At 39.8% G+C, this 13,347-nt stretch overlaps 1 protein-coding gene across 4 annotated transcripts; it reads right to left on the reverse strand.

Annotated features, from left to right (window-relative positions):
* Positions 1–1,692: 1,692 nt before the first annotated feature.
* Positions 1,693–11,731, reverse strand: rbm17 (RNA binding motif protein 17). 4 transcript variants are annotated; one of them, XM_053313736.1, is made up of 13 exons: positions 11,623–11,731; positions 10,629–10,776; positions 9,987–10,103; positions 9,512–9,759; positions 9,276–9,388; positions 8,929–8,979; positions 7,761–7,899; positions 7,474–7,625; positions 7,048–7,098; positions 4,735–4,811; positions 4,139–4,237; positions 3,966–4,038; positions 1,693–1,961 (listed from the first exon to the last, which is right to left on the reverse strand). In XM_053313736.1, exons 2-13 carry the CDS (start codon positions 10,749–10,751, stop codon positions 1,858–1,860), a joined length of 1,347 nt encoding a protein of 448 aa, XP_053169711.1. In that variant the 5' UTR covers positions 10,752–10,776; positions 11,623–11,731; the 3' UTR covers positions 1,693–1,857. The 4 variants fall into 4 exon arrangements, with proteins under 4 accessions (XP_053169711.1, XP_053169713.1, XP_053169712.1 ...); XM_053313738.1 differs by having other exon boundaries at positions 9,593–9,759; positions 10,629–10,790; positions 11,634–11,694; XM_053313737.1 differs by having other exon boundaries at positions 9,276–9,391; positions 9,593–9,759; positions 10,629–10,790; positions 11,634–11,694.
* Positions 11,732–13,347: the final 1,616 nt, after the last annotated feature.

Consider the following 13,347-nt stretch of genomic DNA (forward strand, 5'->3'; position numbering starts at 1 on the left):
GCTGCTTGACAATGAGGTAATTAAAATAATATTTGTGAGGACAACACTTGATTAAGCCTTGGGCCTGTAATGACATTCATTTTGATTGACGTCCTACTGGACACATATTAAGGCTCCTGGTTTTGGGATGGGACTACTGTAGAAATGTCTTATTATGGACAATTGTACACCAGGACATTCTCACATATTGGACAGCATAAAACAGTGATTCAACATTGGCGTGATTTATTGTGCTCTTGAGAATATCCAGTAAATGTTAGTGACACATCTGCAAATGTTTACCCAGGGCTTGGTGCTTTGGTGTAATCGTGCACTTTTTCCCCACAAAGGAATATTCCTGGGAATTTACAGAGAATATTAAGTTAACTTATTTTTCTGGTTTTCTTCATGAGAACAGGCAGGGAGGAGGGAGGATGGAGGATGGAATGTAACGGAGAAGGGTCCAACTATAATGTTTCTTTTTTTATGTTCACCTACTGGTTGTTTAAAATGGGATGATTTAATGAAATAAACAATTGAGAAAGGTTTGTCTTCATTCCAAGCATGGCTCCACAGTAACTGGGAAGATTTCAGGATGTTGCATCAAGTCAAGATGAATCATTTAAATCATTTGTTTATTGTAGGCTGTGCTGTATGCTTTGGAGTTTGTTGTTTTTTTTTTCAAACTGTGCAAAACCTCAGTAGAAACTGGACCAACATATCCCTGTCAACCTAGGAGTATAGGATGACCCTCGGACACTTTAAGCCACACACATCGTGACCCCTCGACCTCGTCTCAAGTCAGTGCAGGTGGTATGTGGGTCAGGGTTATATAGGTCGCCGACAGCCAATTGCATCGCTCTGGTGTGGTGTGCACGTTCAGAGCATGCGTTCGCCATCAGTCTCACAGCTGGTTCAGTACATATGTAAACACACACACTGTTGCTACGGGCCTGCAGCTAACTTAGAAACCAACCATGAAACACTGCAGTGAATTCACAGGCAGCCAAGAGGAGAACTAAGGTTGCGTGTTTCATCTTTTACTCTAAATGTGTTGTTTAAAATGTGCTCTGGGCTTGTTAGATTAGTAGCAGATTAATACATTCTTCTGAGCTGGTCTGTTTTTACCAACCGCTGCCCATTCGCTCCTGTTCCCTCGAACTTTGACCCCAAGCAGCCTCGCAGCATGAACGATGGAATGAAATCTGGCAAATGGGTCTCTCTACTGTTTTCCTCTTTTCCACCCAACCTGTTTCCTGATCTGAATTAAACCTGCTCCGGTGGGATCCCTCCTGACGTTTTTCACAGGAACCTCCAGGGTCCTGCGGCGCACTTACATAAGTTCTGAATGAGGCTGCGTTCACTGTCCCAGTACCCCTTCCCATAATCCATCAGAGCTAAGTTAAGATTCTCAGGAGATGAGTTAACACAACTGTGGAACCAGTGTTATGTCAGACAAAAAATCAGTAAGGAGGAAACTAGGCTTCTTAGATGGAGTACAAGCTGCTCCATAACAGGATGTGTACAAGTTTCGAGTTTAATTTGATCTTGCAACAATGTGCAACTTTAACTGCAGCCTAGTAAGCATGACTAGGCTAATTTCTAAATAAAGATTTCAAAGCTATGTGACTTGAAGTTGAACTCAGAAAACAACCTAATAACTTATATGCATGACAATGTTATACACGTGAAAAAAAAGAAAGAGTAAACTAGTAGTTTATACCATTTATTTTATCTTGACATAAAAGGTATTTTTCATCACAGGAAAAAAAAAAACAACTGACAAAGTGGACACACTACATTCAGATATTTCACTGCTTTTCAGGGAATATTAAAAAAAGGGTTTATGTACAAGTGGAGAAATATCTGCGTTGCACGTCAGACCTGCTCGCCCAGGTCCAACACTCGAAACTTGTCTAGATTATAGAAGCAGGCCTTGACAACTCTCCCGCCGAAATAACGTCCGTTCAGATCCACCACAGCTGCAAAGAGAGAGAGAGAGAGAGAAGGGTATGGTCAGACTGTATGAAGGTAACCCCACAATGTCTTTCTCCACATACTCTGACTGGGCATGCAAAGAGATTTTACGATAAAAAGGTCTGTGAGTTTTTAATCTGCCTGATGAGTTGGTGATTTCCTCAGTGTCCCTGAATGCCCTCTGACAAGCCTCTGTGAAGTGGCTTTAACATGCATGAGTTCACACAGCAGGGTGTCAGTAAACAGAGACATGCAGGCTACTTTTTCTTTTGCGAACAATGTTGTTGTGTCTGTCACTGGGGAGACACTTGCTGAGAATTTAACTGTGCATGCGCAATGCATTGTGGTTGTTTTCCTGCTACTGTGGGTGTAGAAACTGCTCTCTGTATGACTTCTTAGGAATTTGTATAATTGTTGAATTAAGGGGCTTCACATAGAAACGCCTTCCCTTTTATTGTTGGACATTTAGGCCTGTCACAATAATGATCAACTAATTGTACAACAACCTCAATATTACCACGCTTCACATTAGCAGCTAAGAGGCTATTCATGTCACATTGGCTAAGCAAGTAGTGTCCTCCATTCCTCACTGTGTACGTCCTGAGTGGAGACTGTAGAAGAATTAAAGGTAAATAACTCTGTCCCCAACCTTAATGGCGTAGCCCCCACTCTCCAATCCCACCCCCAACCCCCCCTTGCATTATTATACTATTATATTATCATTATATCAGTGGTTTAAAATGATCTTCAAATGACAATAATATCGTTTATCGCTATTATTTCTGAGACAATATATCGTCCAACAAAAGTAATTATTGTGACAGGTCTACAGACATTAGAATCACGGATGGTTGATGCTTCAATACTGTGGCTACCACTAATCCTCTTTTAATTTGATTCTTTAACAGAGAAAAATGCTGTTTTAGGGTTAGGGTTTTGACAGTTTCAATTCTTTTGCCATGAACTTTTTCCCCTCCAAAAGCAGTGAGAACATCTGTCATGCTGTGTAAAGAAATGCTTTGATTCATGAGGAACAAACTGTTGTGACCAGAAGATAAAGTGATGCTAACAGTTTGACACCCCCCCCCCCCCCTTCAAAGTACCAGCGATAAAAGTCCTGGAAAGAAAAACAACATTGTTTTGGCTCTCTCTCGTAGCATTCCAGGAGAGTGAGTAAAAACATGAGCGGTGTCATTCTCAGAACTCTCATCTGTTTACATCTTCTGAGACTACATATAGATGCTGTCCTGAAGTCTGACTCCTCACACTTCAGGACAGATACACAGCACTATTTCTGTTCTGACCTCATCAATGAACATCACAATGTTCGGGGGTGTGTGTACGCTCAGTCCAGTGATGGCTTCAATCCCATTTTTTTCGCCCCCTGAAGGACACTTGATGGCTGCAGTCAGCACATTTCATGCCACATGTCACAGTACTTCTTATTCAAAAACTACATGGTGTGCCAAACAAAGTGTGTGTACTTTGTATTGTAGTGATTAAACTGTGTGAGCCCTAATCAGATTTCCACTATACATGAATGTGTTGTATTGAGTATTGAGACAGTACAATAAACTTCTCCTACTTTTACAATCAGCACAAAATCAAGAGACTTTCCCTCATCATCATCATCGTGGTGGTGGTGACACTTTCATTTAAATTTTTTTTTTTTAATTCCGTGTCTTTCTTTGAGCGTCTGTCCTGCTTTCTGACAGCTGTGATGTAAGCGCGGTTGTGACGGTGCCGTGGGGAGACGGTTGGGTTGCTGGGCCGCGTATGATGTAACACCTCGGGGAGCAGAGTCTCACCTTGTTTCTGATCTGGGCTGACCCAATTAATTACCCACATTCACCCACATTAATAGGGCAGTTATACAAGAGTGGGAGGAAAGTGACGCGATTACATAAAGTTGATCTTCAACAAATGCTTACATATGCAGAGAGAATTCTGTGTGCAAACTATAAGCAGAGGCCCCATTCAGGGTTTACATACAACAAGTAAACACTGACCTTTGATTGCTGACTCCACCCTCTCGAACTCCAGAAATATCCTGACCGCTTCGTCGTCGTGCACTTCCGCGATCTGAGAAGCAAAGTGTGTGTTTGTGTGATTGTTCAACTTCCGATTCATAAACAGCTCTGTTAACTTTGTCTCATCGAAGCATATTGTACGAATCTCTCACCTCAAAAATGACACATTTCACCACTTTGCCGTATTTCTCGCACTCTTCTTTCGTCTCTCCCTCCAGGTCTTCGTCCACCTCTCCTGGGCCCACCATGTTCTAACCACAACAAACACACGGGTCTTAATTCAATATATTCATTATGTACAAGTTTAATGCACTGAAAATACATTGACAGGCCGTTTCTTTCTCTTGAAAATGAAGCTAAACCATATCACTTTTTAAATGTGTTTGTAAGGTAAGGCTCATTCTGAAAAACTCATGCTAGGTTATTATTACAATTTCAAGAGTCAGGTGATACTTTATGATTTTTCACCATGTTTTCCTGTTTAAAACATGTGTGATCACTTTTGCCAAATAAACTGTAAAACAGACATCATTAGGACTACTTTCTCATGTTATTCAGTGACACTGATCCAATCAAAAAAGCTGGATTTCAATTTTTCCCCTTAAAACCGTTTTGCAGGTGTGGTTAGCATCAATATATTTGCAGCATAGCAGCTGTTGTTGTGTGAAGCAACGCCTCTTCTCTTTGTTTTTTTATTTCTATTTTTGATTTGACAGAAGTTCCTGATTGTCCATGGCTTCAGACGTACCCTGAGCAGGACCACCTTGGTTGGGTTTTTGAGGATCTCTGTTAGCGGGTTTGCGTCAGACTTCTTTGAGGAGTCGGCTAGTTGGATGGAAACAGAATAAAAAAGGTTATGAGTGTGTGTGTGTGTGTATTTTTTCCCCCCTCCAAAACACAATTGACTAGCTGCCGTTAAGCTGGATGAAGTAACTGGAGCAGGTTTAACAGTAAGTTCTATCATATCTTGTTGTATTGTTCAAGGCGAGGAGCTGAATTCAATACACATGATAACTCAAAACTATTGAGCCTTTTGTTATAAAAGCTGTAGAAAAAACCCCCGTGCTATTATAACTGAGTGCATGTGATATCTACTGTTTCTGTCACGTCTGGCTGTTTTTTTTCCTCCATATCTTAAGGTCAGGAACTCTAAATGGGTCACCTAAGTGGAAAAACATTCCTAAAAAAACTGATTAAGCAGCAGAGAAATGAACAGTGGAGATATACACTTGATACATATTACATCTTAACTTATCAGCTTGTCCCTCTAGTCTCTTACACAATAATACAGTGGTCCCTAAACTGAGAATCAGGGGACGTGAAGTGTCCACTCCAATTACAGAACATTGTGAGAAGGTCTAAAAATGACTCTATTCTCATCTAAACTCTCATTCTGTACTGAGCGTTGCTGATAACAAAAGCTTCCTGCTGATTGGCTGCCAAAAAAAAACCCGACTAACAGCTGAAGCAAAGTAGAATGAAACAATGAAACTGGTGTCCAACAGTGACATCTAGTGGCCAAAATAAACAAGTTGACTCACTGTATTCAGGTTCGAATCAAAAATCTATGTTGTTACCCTGCTTTATCTCTAGTCTGTGAGCACATAGACCAGGCCCGTCCATACTATTTCATAAAGGCTTGTGTGCCTGCAAGTTTTTGTGCACAATTCGACCAATCAGCTGTCTGAAGTCAAGCCTGGTGTGCTCCTGCTCGGTTGCAATGAAAACCTGCAGCCACATGAACCTTTATGGACTAGTTTGGACACTTCTGACTTAGACATTTCACCTCTAAGATCAAAGTCAGTGCAGCTCATAAACAACCTGTTCTCATGTGACTGAAGACATGAACAGGTTAAAAGAATCAGAAAAAAAGGTCAAGTGCAAAAGTTAAACTTTGACTAGATGCAGGAATGTTTGAATTAGTAGCAAAGGTGTTAGAGAGAGTGAATCTAAATTTAAGCAGAGAGCATTTAAAACCACTCTCTGCAGAAAAACTACAATTCAAAAATGAATGCAGCTTGTGTGTGGTAGCACTTCATTTTGAAACAGATATAATGCACTGCTGCTCTCAATATGGTAACTGAGTATGGAAATACATTAAAAAAAAAACAGAGGTTTGCAAAAGTCTGAGACCACACTGAAAATCTATCATATTTCCATGTAAACTTGAAAATATTTAGAAAGTTTGAGGATTCAGAAAACATTTAAAAACACAAGAAGTTCTGACACTATTTCTACAGCAATCAAATTTAAGCTTATTTGTAGCATTCACCAATTTGGTTTCTTTATATGAAAGGTCAAAATCCGATGAGTTGTATCACTTTCATTGAACTATGTGATCAAATAATGATTTGATCTACTCATCAGAGGCTTGTTCAAGTTGACTCAACTTGCAGCCAGTGTTCACGTTATTGATATGTCTGGGCATCAAGTTTCCAGCAGGTCATTACTCACTAAGTAGCAGAGTGATAGTGGGAAACATGAACTAAGTGAAAGTGTCAGAAGTCAAAATGTTATTCTCCTCATCACACCATGACTCGACTGAGGGAATGCTAGACTCAAATCAGCATAAGTGCTGTCAAAAGAAGGCTGTGTTGTAGTGATCTCAGAGAACCAGCAGTAGTTTCTAAACCACTTCTCAGGAGAGGAAACAAGGCCAAATGCTCGGCATTACAGACTTACTGACTGATTGAGAATGAAAATGAAACGTAGTGTATGAAACTAAGTGAAATATGTCTGGGGTGTTCTGCCTGTTTTGAAGAGGGACACCTGCAGTGAACTGAAGTAGCACTCCATTCTTCAGAGACGTGTCTGTTTTTGACTTTCCTCCACAGTTATGTGACTTGAGCTTGACTGCATGTTGTTTTTAATCAAATTGTTAATCTCATATCATTTATAATTTTTAAAAATAGGACTTCATTCCAAACAAATGCAAAATATTAGTATCTTAACTGGTGGTCTCAGACTTCTCGACCTCACTGTATGTGGATAAAACGCATGCAAACACATGCAGACACACAATGTGTGTATGGGAGAGAGAAAAATGGGAGTGGAGGCCAACCTGCAGAGCCTATGCCTGAAGTCTCAGCAGCACCTGATAGACTGGACCCTGCTGCTCAGTCACACACACACACACACACACACACACACACACACACACAAACACACAAACACACAAACACACAAACACACACACACACACACACAAAATGAAAAAATACAAAAGATGTGCAAACAAAGTCACTTAACAACATCTCACAGATGCTAGAATGACAGTATTGGGATGTCAGTGACAGGAGCACTGGAGACGATACGAGCACGGATCTTTTCCCATGCAGCTGACATTTAAAAAAAGACATCAAGAGATAAAGTCAAGCAAAGTGACAAGGTGGGAAAAAGTGGATGAAGAAAAAAAGAGTGCAGCATATCAAGCATTGATCGAGAAAATATAAACATTTAAAAAAAAGGCAGCAGAGGGTGTACTTACGTTTTTCTGCGGCGTCGCCTATGATAATCTTCCCGCCTCTCTTGCTGGTCTTCTCCACAGACAGCGCTGTGCTGAGGCCCTGCTCGTGCTTCCCCAGGCCCTGACCTTCTTTAAAGCCGTACTTCTGCATGATTTTATGGGCCACGGTGCCTCTGTGGGAGAAAAAGGAGGCTTCAGATTGAAGAAATGACTCGATATTAAAAAGCGGTTTTGTCCACGCTGTAATTTGCACAGCAGATAAAGTGTGTGTGTGTGTGTGTGTGTGTGTGTGTGTATATTCCACACACCCCATGTTGGCCAGGAAGGAGCTGGTTGGCCCGGGCGGTGAACGCGGCCGCTCCAAGTCCTCGTACATAGGTGGAGGGATGGCAGCCTTTGAGCCTCTGGCAGGGCGACCTTCTTCCTCAAAGGGGTACGTAACGGAGCCTAATGAAGAAACACAGAACCACTATTAACATGACGTGCAGCACTGATGACTGGAAGTACTTAAGAATAATAATAATATTCATAATAAGTTATATCAATAATAATTCTTCTATAATATATAATAACTTTGTGCTGTTTTGTATTTATTATGCAGCTGTATTTGGTTTACTTTCTTTTTTACTTTTTAAAAAATATTTTAATCTCTTACTTTCACAAAAGCCCTTCTAGGGACAGGTGATGCAAATTAGCATTCGCTGTAAACACTGTGATACTTGCATCAGACAGCCGTTTTAGCCTGTGTATGTATCTGGTATCTGTCCCTACTAAATAAACCATAATAATTTCATATTGATTCATAATTGTAGCACAATTTCAACTGACATCGTTGTGCCTCATCTCTTCTGCTACTTTAGGTTTTGACTGTAGAAGCCTGCCTTTGATTTTCTTGATTTGATTTGGCACTGAAATTGATGCAGTTTTAATGTAAGCAATGCTGCCCTCTGCTGTGCTGGGCAAACTAGACACATTAATGATGTTTTCCTTTCTTTTATAGTATTCACTATTATGGGTTGTACTATCTTCTGTATTATCTTCTTTACACTTATATGTCCACCTGTAAATATGGAATTGGATTGACACATCATGTGACTGTCAGGTGACCTGGGCGACTATATATGAAGATGATATTGATATTATATTGATACCCCATTAAACTATACCTGCATTGGGAGCTACAGTGTGCAGCTTTCTTCTGCCTTTACAGATTTAGTTCTTTGGTCCATCACCTGTTTTGTTTGGTACAAATGTGTGTGTCTACTACACAACTTTTTCTGCAGCTAATTAATTGAACTATTTTTCGGTCACTCAGGATATGGTAAAAATGTATCTAAATAAATCCTAACATAACAAGAGAAGTTTATTTTTCGAGCTGAGAGGCGGACAGCGGTTTCTAATGCTGTTACCATGTGTTTATGTTTAAACTCAATAGAGCACTGTTTCAGTGTTTCTAAGAGGCTGTGTCTTATTTACCGTCTCTGTCCACGAGTGATGAAGGAGGGGCGATGGCTGCTCCGCCCATACCTGAGACAGAGAGAGAGAGAGAGAGAGAGACAGAAACACATAAACAGAGGCTTACACGTAAAATAAGCAAAATTCTACATTATTATGTAACTCAGTGATGCTTTTGGTTTTTAAATTAGATAATGATAAACAGGAGCCTTCAGAGTGTACACAAGCCTCTATTACTGTTTAAACATCTGCTTTGGCTTAGAAATGAACTTAAATTGTTAATCAGTGTGAAAACATTCCGATTACAGCCACTGTCATTCACAATTAAAGGCAGTAAATGTGATGTCAAAGCTGTGTTGAATACTCACCTCGTTTCCTCCGCTCTTTCTCGTAGTCGTCATCCTCGTCTGAGTCGCCCTCTGCTGCCGGGAACCGAGAGAAACCGCTCGGAGCTCCGCCGTCGTGCCTGTCTTTCCTTTTCCTGCAACACGCATGCAGACACCGAGATATATAACAGCAGTCTTGTGTTTCTCCAAAAATTGACAATTAACTTTCTCTCTCTCTAGTTTCCTACAATTTACTGATACATTAGAAATTACTAAACTCCGAGGAACTTTTTTGGGTTTGGAAGACCGCATCAAAAGGTCCCTGCTGCTGGTTTTGATCAGTCTGTGTGCGTCCGTACTTTTCTCTCTCTTCTATCTCCTTCTGCCGCTCCTGCTCTCTCTGCCGCTGTCGCTCTTCTCTGTGTCTCTTCACCACCTTCTCGTAGTCGTTGGGGAACATCGGGTCGTACTCGTCGGCCAGCGGGATGAGCACGTCTCCAGATGAGAAACCACTGGGCACGGCGTCCTTAGGGAACCAAAGACACACAGGAAGTCCTCGATATGAGAATCCACAAGCTCACGCAGAGCTCTGCATCATACTACATTTTTAAGATCCAGCTGAATCAAGTCAAAACTATTTAAAAATTAAAAATAAAAAATAATTCACTGCTTAAAACAATTTAATGATCTTATAAATTTACAACATCAGGATTTTATTCATTCTGATGAGCAGGTTCATTGAATAAAACAGACCTTGAGTCCAGCAGCAGCATGTGGAGGAGTGTCTGTGATCTGTCGCTCCTCACTGGAGCCGCTTCTCTTCAGATCAATGACAGGAGCCAGCACAGTGGTCTGCTTCATACGCTGAGTCTATACACACACACACACACACACACACACACACACATAAAAACTGAATATATGCAGATTGGGTTTACAGTTTTTACCCCTCCACTCATGACACACACTATTATTCAAAGCAGAGAGAAAACATGTCTGGAGGAAATCTTTAAAATCTGTGTCAGCACAAGTTACTTCTTCATGAATATTGATAAAGTACATTCTAAGGGTGAAAAAAGGAATATTGCAGCATATTGTGATATTTCCACTTGCCATATGTTATCAATACACGGGCACCAAGTATCGATACTTTAAAAAAAAAAAAAAATGGGACTGCTCAGAGTTGTTTCACTGCCTTGACTCTACAAGAGTGCTACTACCCTAAGCCTCCTTTTTGACATGCTGAACAGACATGTGACAGTTCTTAGTTCTATAATATAGTAGTAGTATCGCCTTTAACTTAATATATCGTGAGTTCATCTGTGAATCTCAGCCCTACTCTACAGTCTGTGCCCGTCTAGTGTATATGTTAAAATGCTCTTTGCATGTGCCTACCTTGGCCTGGGTCAGAGCCGCCTTCTTCACCTTCAGCTGGGACTGCAGCAGCTTGAAGTTCTTGGACCAGCCTTCGGTCTTGGTGTCATTGGCTGCCACACCGAGGTCATCATATAGCGACATGGCTGCCAGTCACAGCCTCTGTTACCTACAAACACAAAACTTCATTTATTTTAATATAAACCGGCTTAATAAACATCATTTAGTCTCCAACACTTGGTAGAAACTGAGTTAGTAACTTAGCAGCAGCCGAATTGCAAAGCTAGTTTGCCTCATTTTGTAGGGTTGACTCATTGGAGACAAGCTCAAATCATTTACCACTTAACATGCTTCTCTTTAACTTCATACCATGACCGTGTTAACTGGTGACTTTGTGATGGTGGTGTGTTGAAAAGCCTCAAATTATCTTAAATGTGATATTCAATGCAGTATATAAACATTCAAATTCATGTGGTCAATTTTCTCCTTCATTACGTAAATCAAACATTTTTACAACTTACTTTTAATGTAGGGGAAATTTAGATTAGCTAAGCAACTAGCATCTGATGAAGAATTAGATATTACACAAGTTAACTGGTTGAATATGGGCTACTTTCCGACTGAGGATAACTATTAATTCCAAACACTGTAAACTTATAGGCTAAGGTTTGTTTTCCACATTATAAAAAGCATTAGGAAAAGTGAATGCGTCTTGCTCAACACAATGTAACTTACGTAAATGTTCAGCCTAGATATGAAGCACATATTACTATGTATTTAAAATTAATTGAAGTAAAAAAGAATGCTTTAAGAAGGACAGGTGCGTTTTCTGTTGGAGTTTTTTAACGAGCAACCATTGCGGCTAAAAGTCATCATTTAACACGGTCTCTAGCTAACACGTAACACCGGCTACTAGCTGACATTAGCTAATGCTAACATGGCTACTTTACTAATGTTCCTGAACGAATACTGTTCATGACAAACATTAGAGTATTGTAGCTTGTTTTCAACTTACCACTGTTACACTTATCTGGACATTAACTAAATTAAAGAGGCTGTATTACAAAAAGCTATAAGAGCACATTTGATGCAGCTCCTTGCTGTCCGTGGCGGAAAGCACCAGCACAACAACAAAACTATCTCACCTCATCAAGAGAGACAGTCAACGACATTTATCGATATTTTACGCTCTGGCGCAACCTAGCGGTCGGCTGACTTACTCTTGCTTGCTCCGGGGATACCTATGTGTTACCTGCTGATCTTCTTCGTCTCGTAAAAATAGGTGATATATTTTTGCTGTGCTATCCGTGTATGAATAATAGTGTAAGTACTTTTGTTGGAGTGTTTTTGGTCAAGTTTGAGCAAAGAGTTGTGAGTATTATTCTATTTTCAAAACTAAAACTAAAACTAAAGTAGGATCCAGACATCAGAAGTACATCGTTTGTCTTAGTATAACGGTCCATATTTGTTGGAAAAATTGTTTGGCCATTGCTACATAAAGCTTTTTTTGTGTATGTGTTTTTCGAATGACAAAGTCTCCAACTTATCTGCAGGAACTCCATGAAAGATACAGGCCTAGTTTATTTTTGTGGGGAGTTTAGAGATAAGCACATTTATTTTGGTCCTTGGCCATCATGACAACTTTGTTCTGTAGCCTATGTTGGCCCAACATATAAAAAAGTTGTCATGATGTATTCATTAACACCTTTTATGTTTGGATTCACTGAATATAACAAGAATCTCACATTTGATTCATTTGCCAGAACAAATTTTACTCACGACTCCAAATCACTGAACAAAAAGTAGCATTTTCCAGAGCTGTTTTCCAGACTGTCTATATTAAACAGCACATGTCCTCAATATCTGAATATCTGAAATGTTGGCCTACCAACAAACACAGCGGATGAAACATTTACAAGGTTGTTTTTGTTTTCAGATCATTAAAGATAGACATGTTTAACTATATATAATAGCATAGACTACTCTACTTTGAATAATGGTCTAATTTGTGTCTAATATGGTTTTCCCCACAAAAAATATCACTGTAAAGTCAGTTCTCATTGTAAACCTATGTGCAATGGAGAGTTCAAGTTTACACGCCACACTTGTGTTTTGATTACTGGTGCAGGTTTGGCCTCCAACAGTATGATGTCATGTATCTTGCAGATGGGCCCATCCTAAAATTGGAACACAGAGAAACTTTCCACTTTCTGCAGATTTAAAGTGAAAACAGCCTTCAAGAATCAAACTATTCATATACAGTCAAGCCCGAAATTATTCATACCCCTTTTGGACATGCCACTTTTTGTTCAAATGTAAATAAAAGCTGACTGAAATATATTTTTTTACCACAATGATGCCTTTTGTACATCGTCTTTTTATCTTCTTGGAGACGCCTGTGTCACTTCCGGTCAAAAAACAACTTGCTGGTTGAATAAAAGTAACTTTAAGTCAAAATTTGCCAGGGGTATGAATAATTTCGGGTTTGACTGTACATCATTCTGCACAGTGAAGCTCAAATATCCAAGTGATGTAAAATGAAGTGTTTTAATCTATATTTTATTATATTTTAATGTACTTTTGTTCAATATGTATATGTTTCAATACAACCTTAATCTCCCTGGTGTGTTTATGTGGTGCAGTAAACCTAAAGTGTATATTTTGCCTACTGTAGTTATGGAACTACAAACATGGCAACACGAGTAATAATAGTAAACCACGTGATTCACAGCATTTTACG

This window comes from Scomber japonicus, chromosome 23, assembly GCF_027409825.1.
Source record: "Scomber japonicus isolate fScoJap1 chromosome 23, fScoJap1.pri, whole genome shotgun sequence".
Taxonomy (NCBI): domain Eukaryota; kingdom Metazoa; phylum Chordata; class Actinopteri; order Scombriformes; family Scombridae; genus Scomber; species Scomber japonicus.

Excerpts from the sequence above, each read along its gene's own strand:
- rbm17 (XM_053313736.1), bottom strand. The coding sequence starts at position 10,751 with ATGTCGCTATATGATGACCTCGGTGTGGCAGCCAATGACACCAAGACC. Across the intron at positions 9,389-9,511 it reads ACCCAAAAAAGTTCCTCGGA|GAAAAGGAAAGACAGGCACG; the intron begins GTTTAGTAATTT and ends TGCGTGTTGCAG. Across the intron at positions 4,812-7,047 it reads TTCAGGCATAGGCTCTGCAG|CCGACTCCTCAAAGAAGTCT; the intron begins GTTGGCCTCCAC and ends CCATCCAACTAG.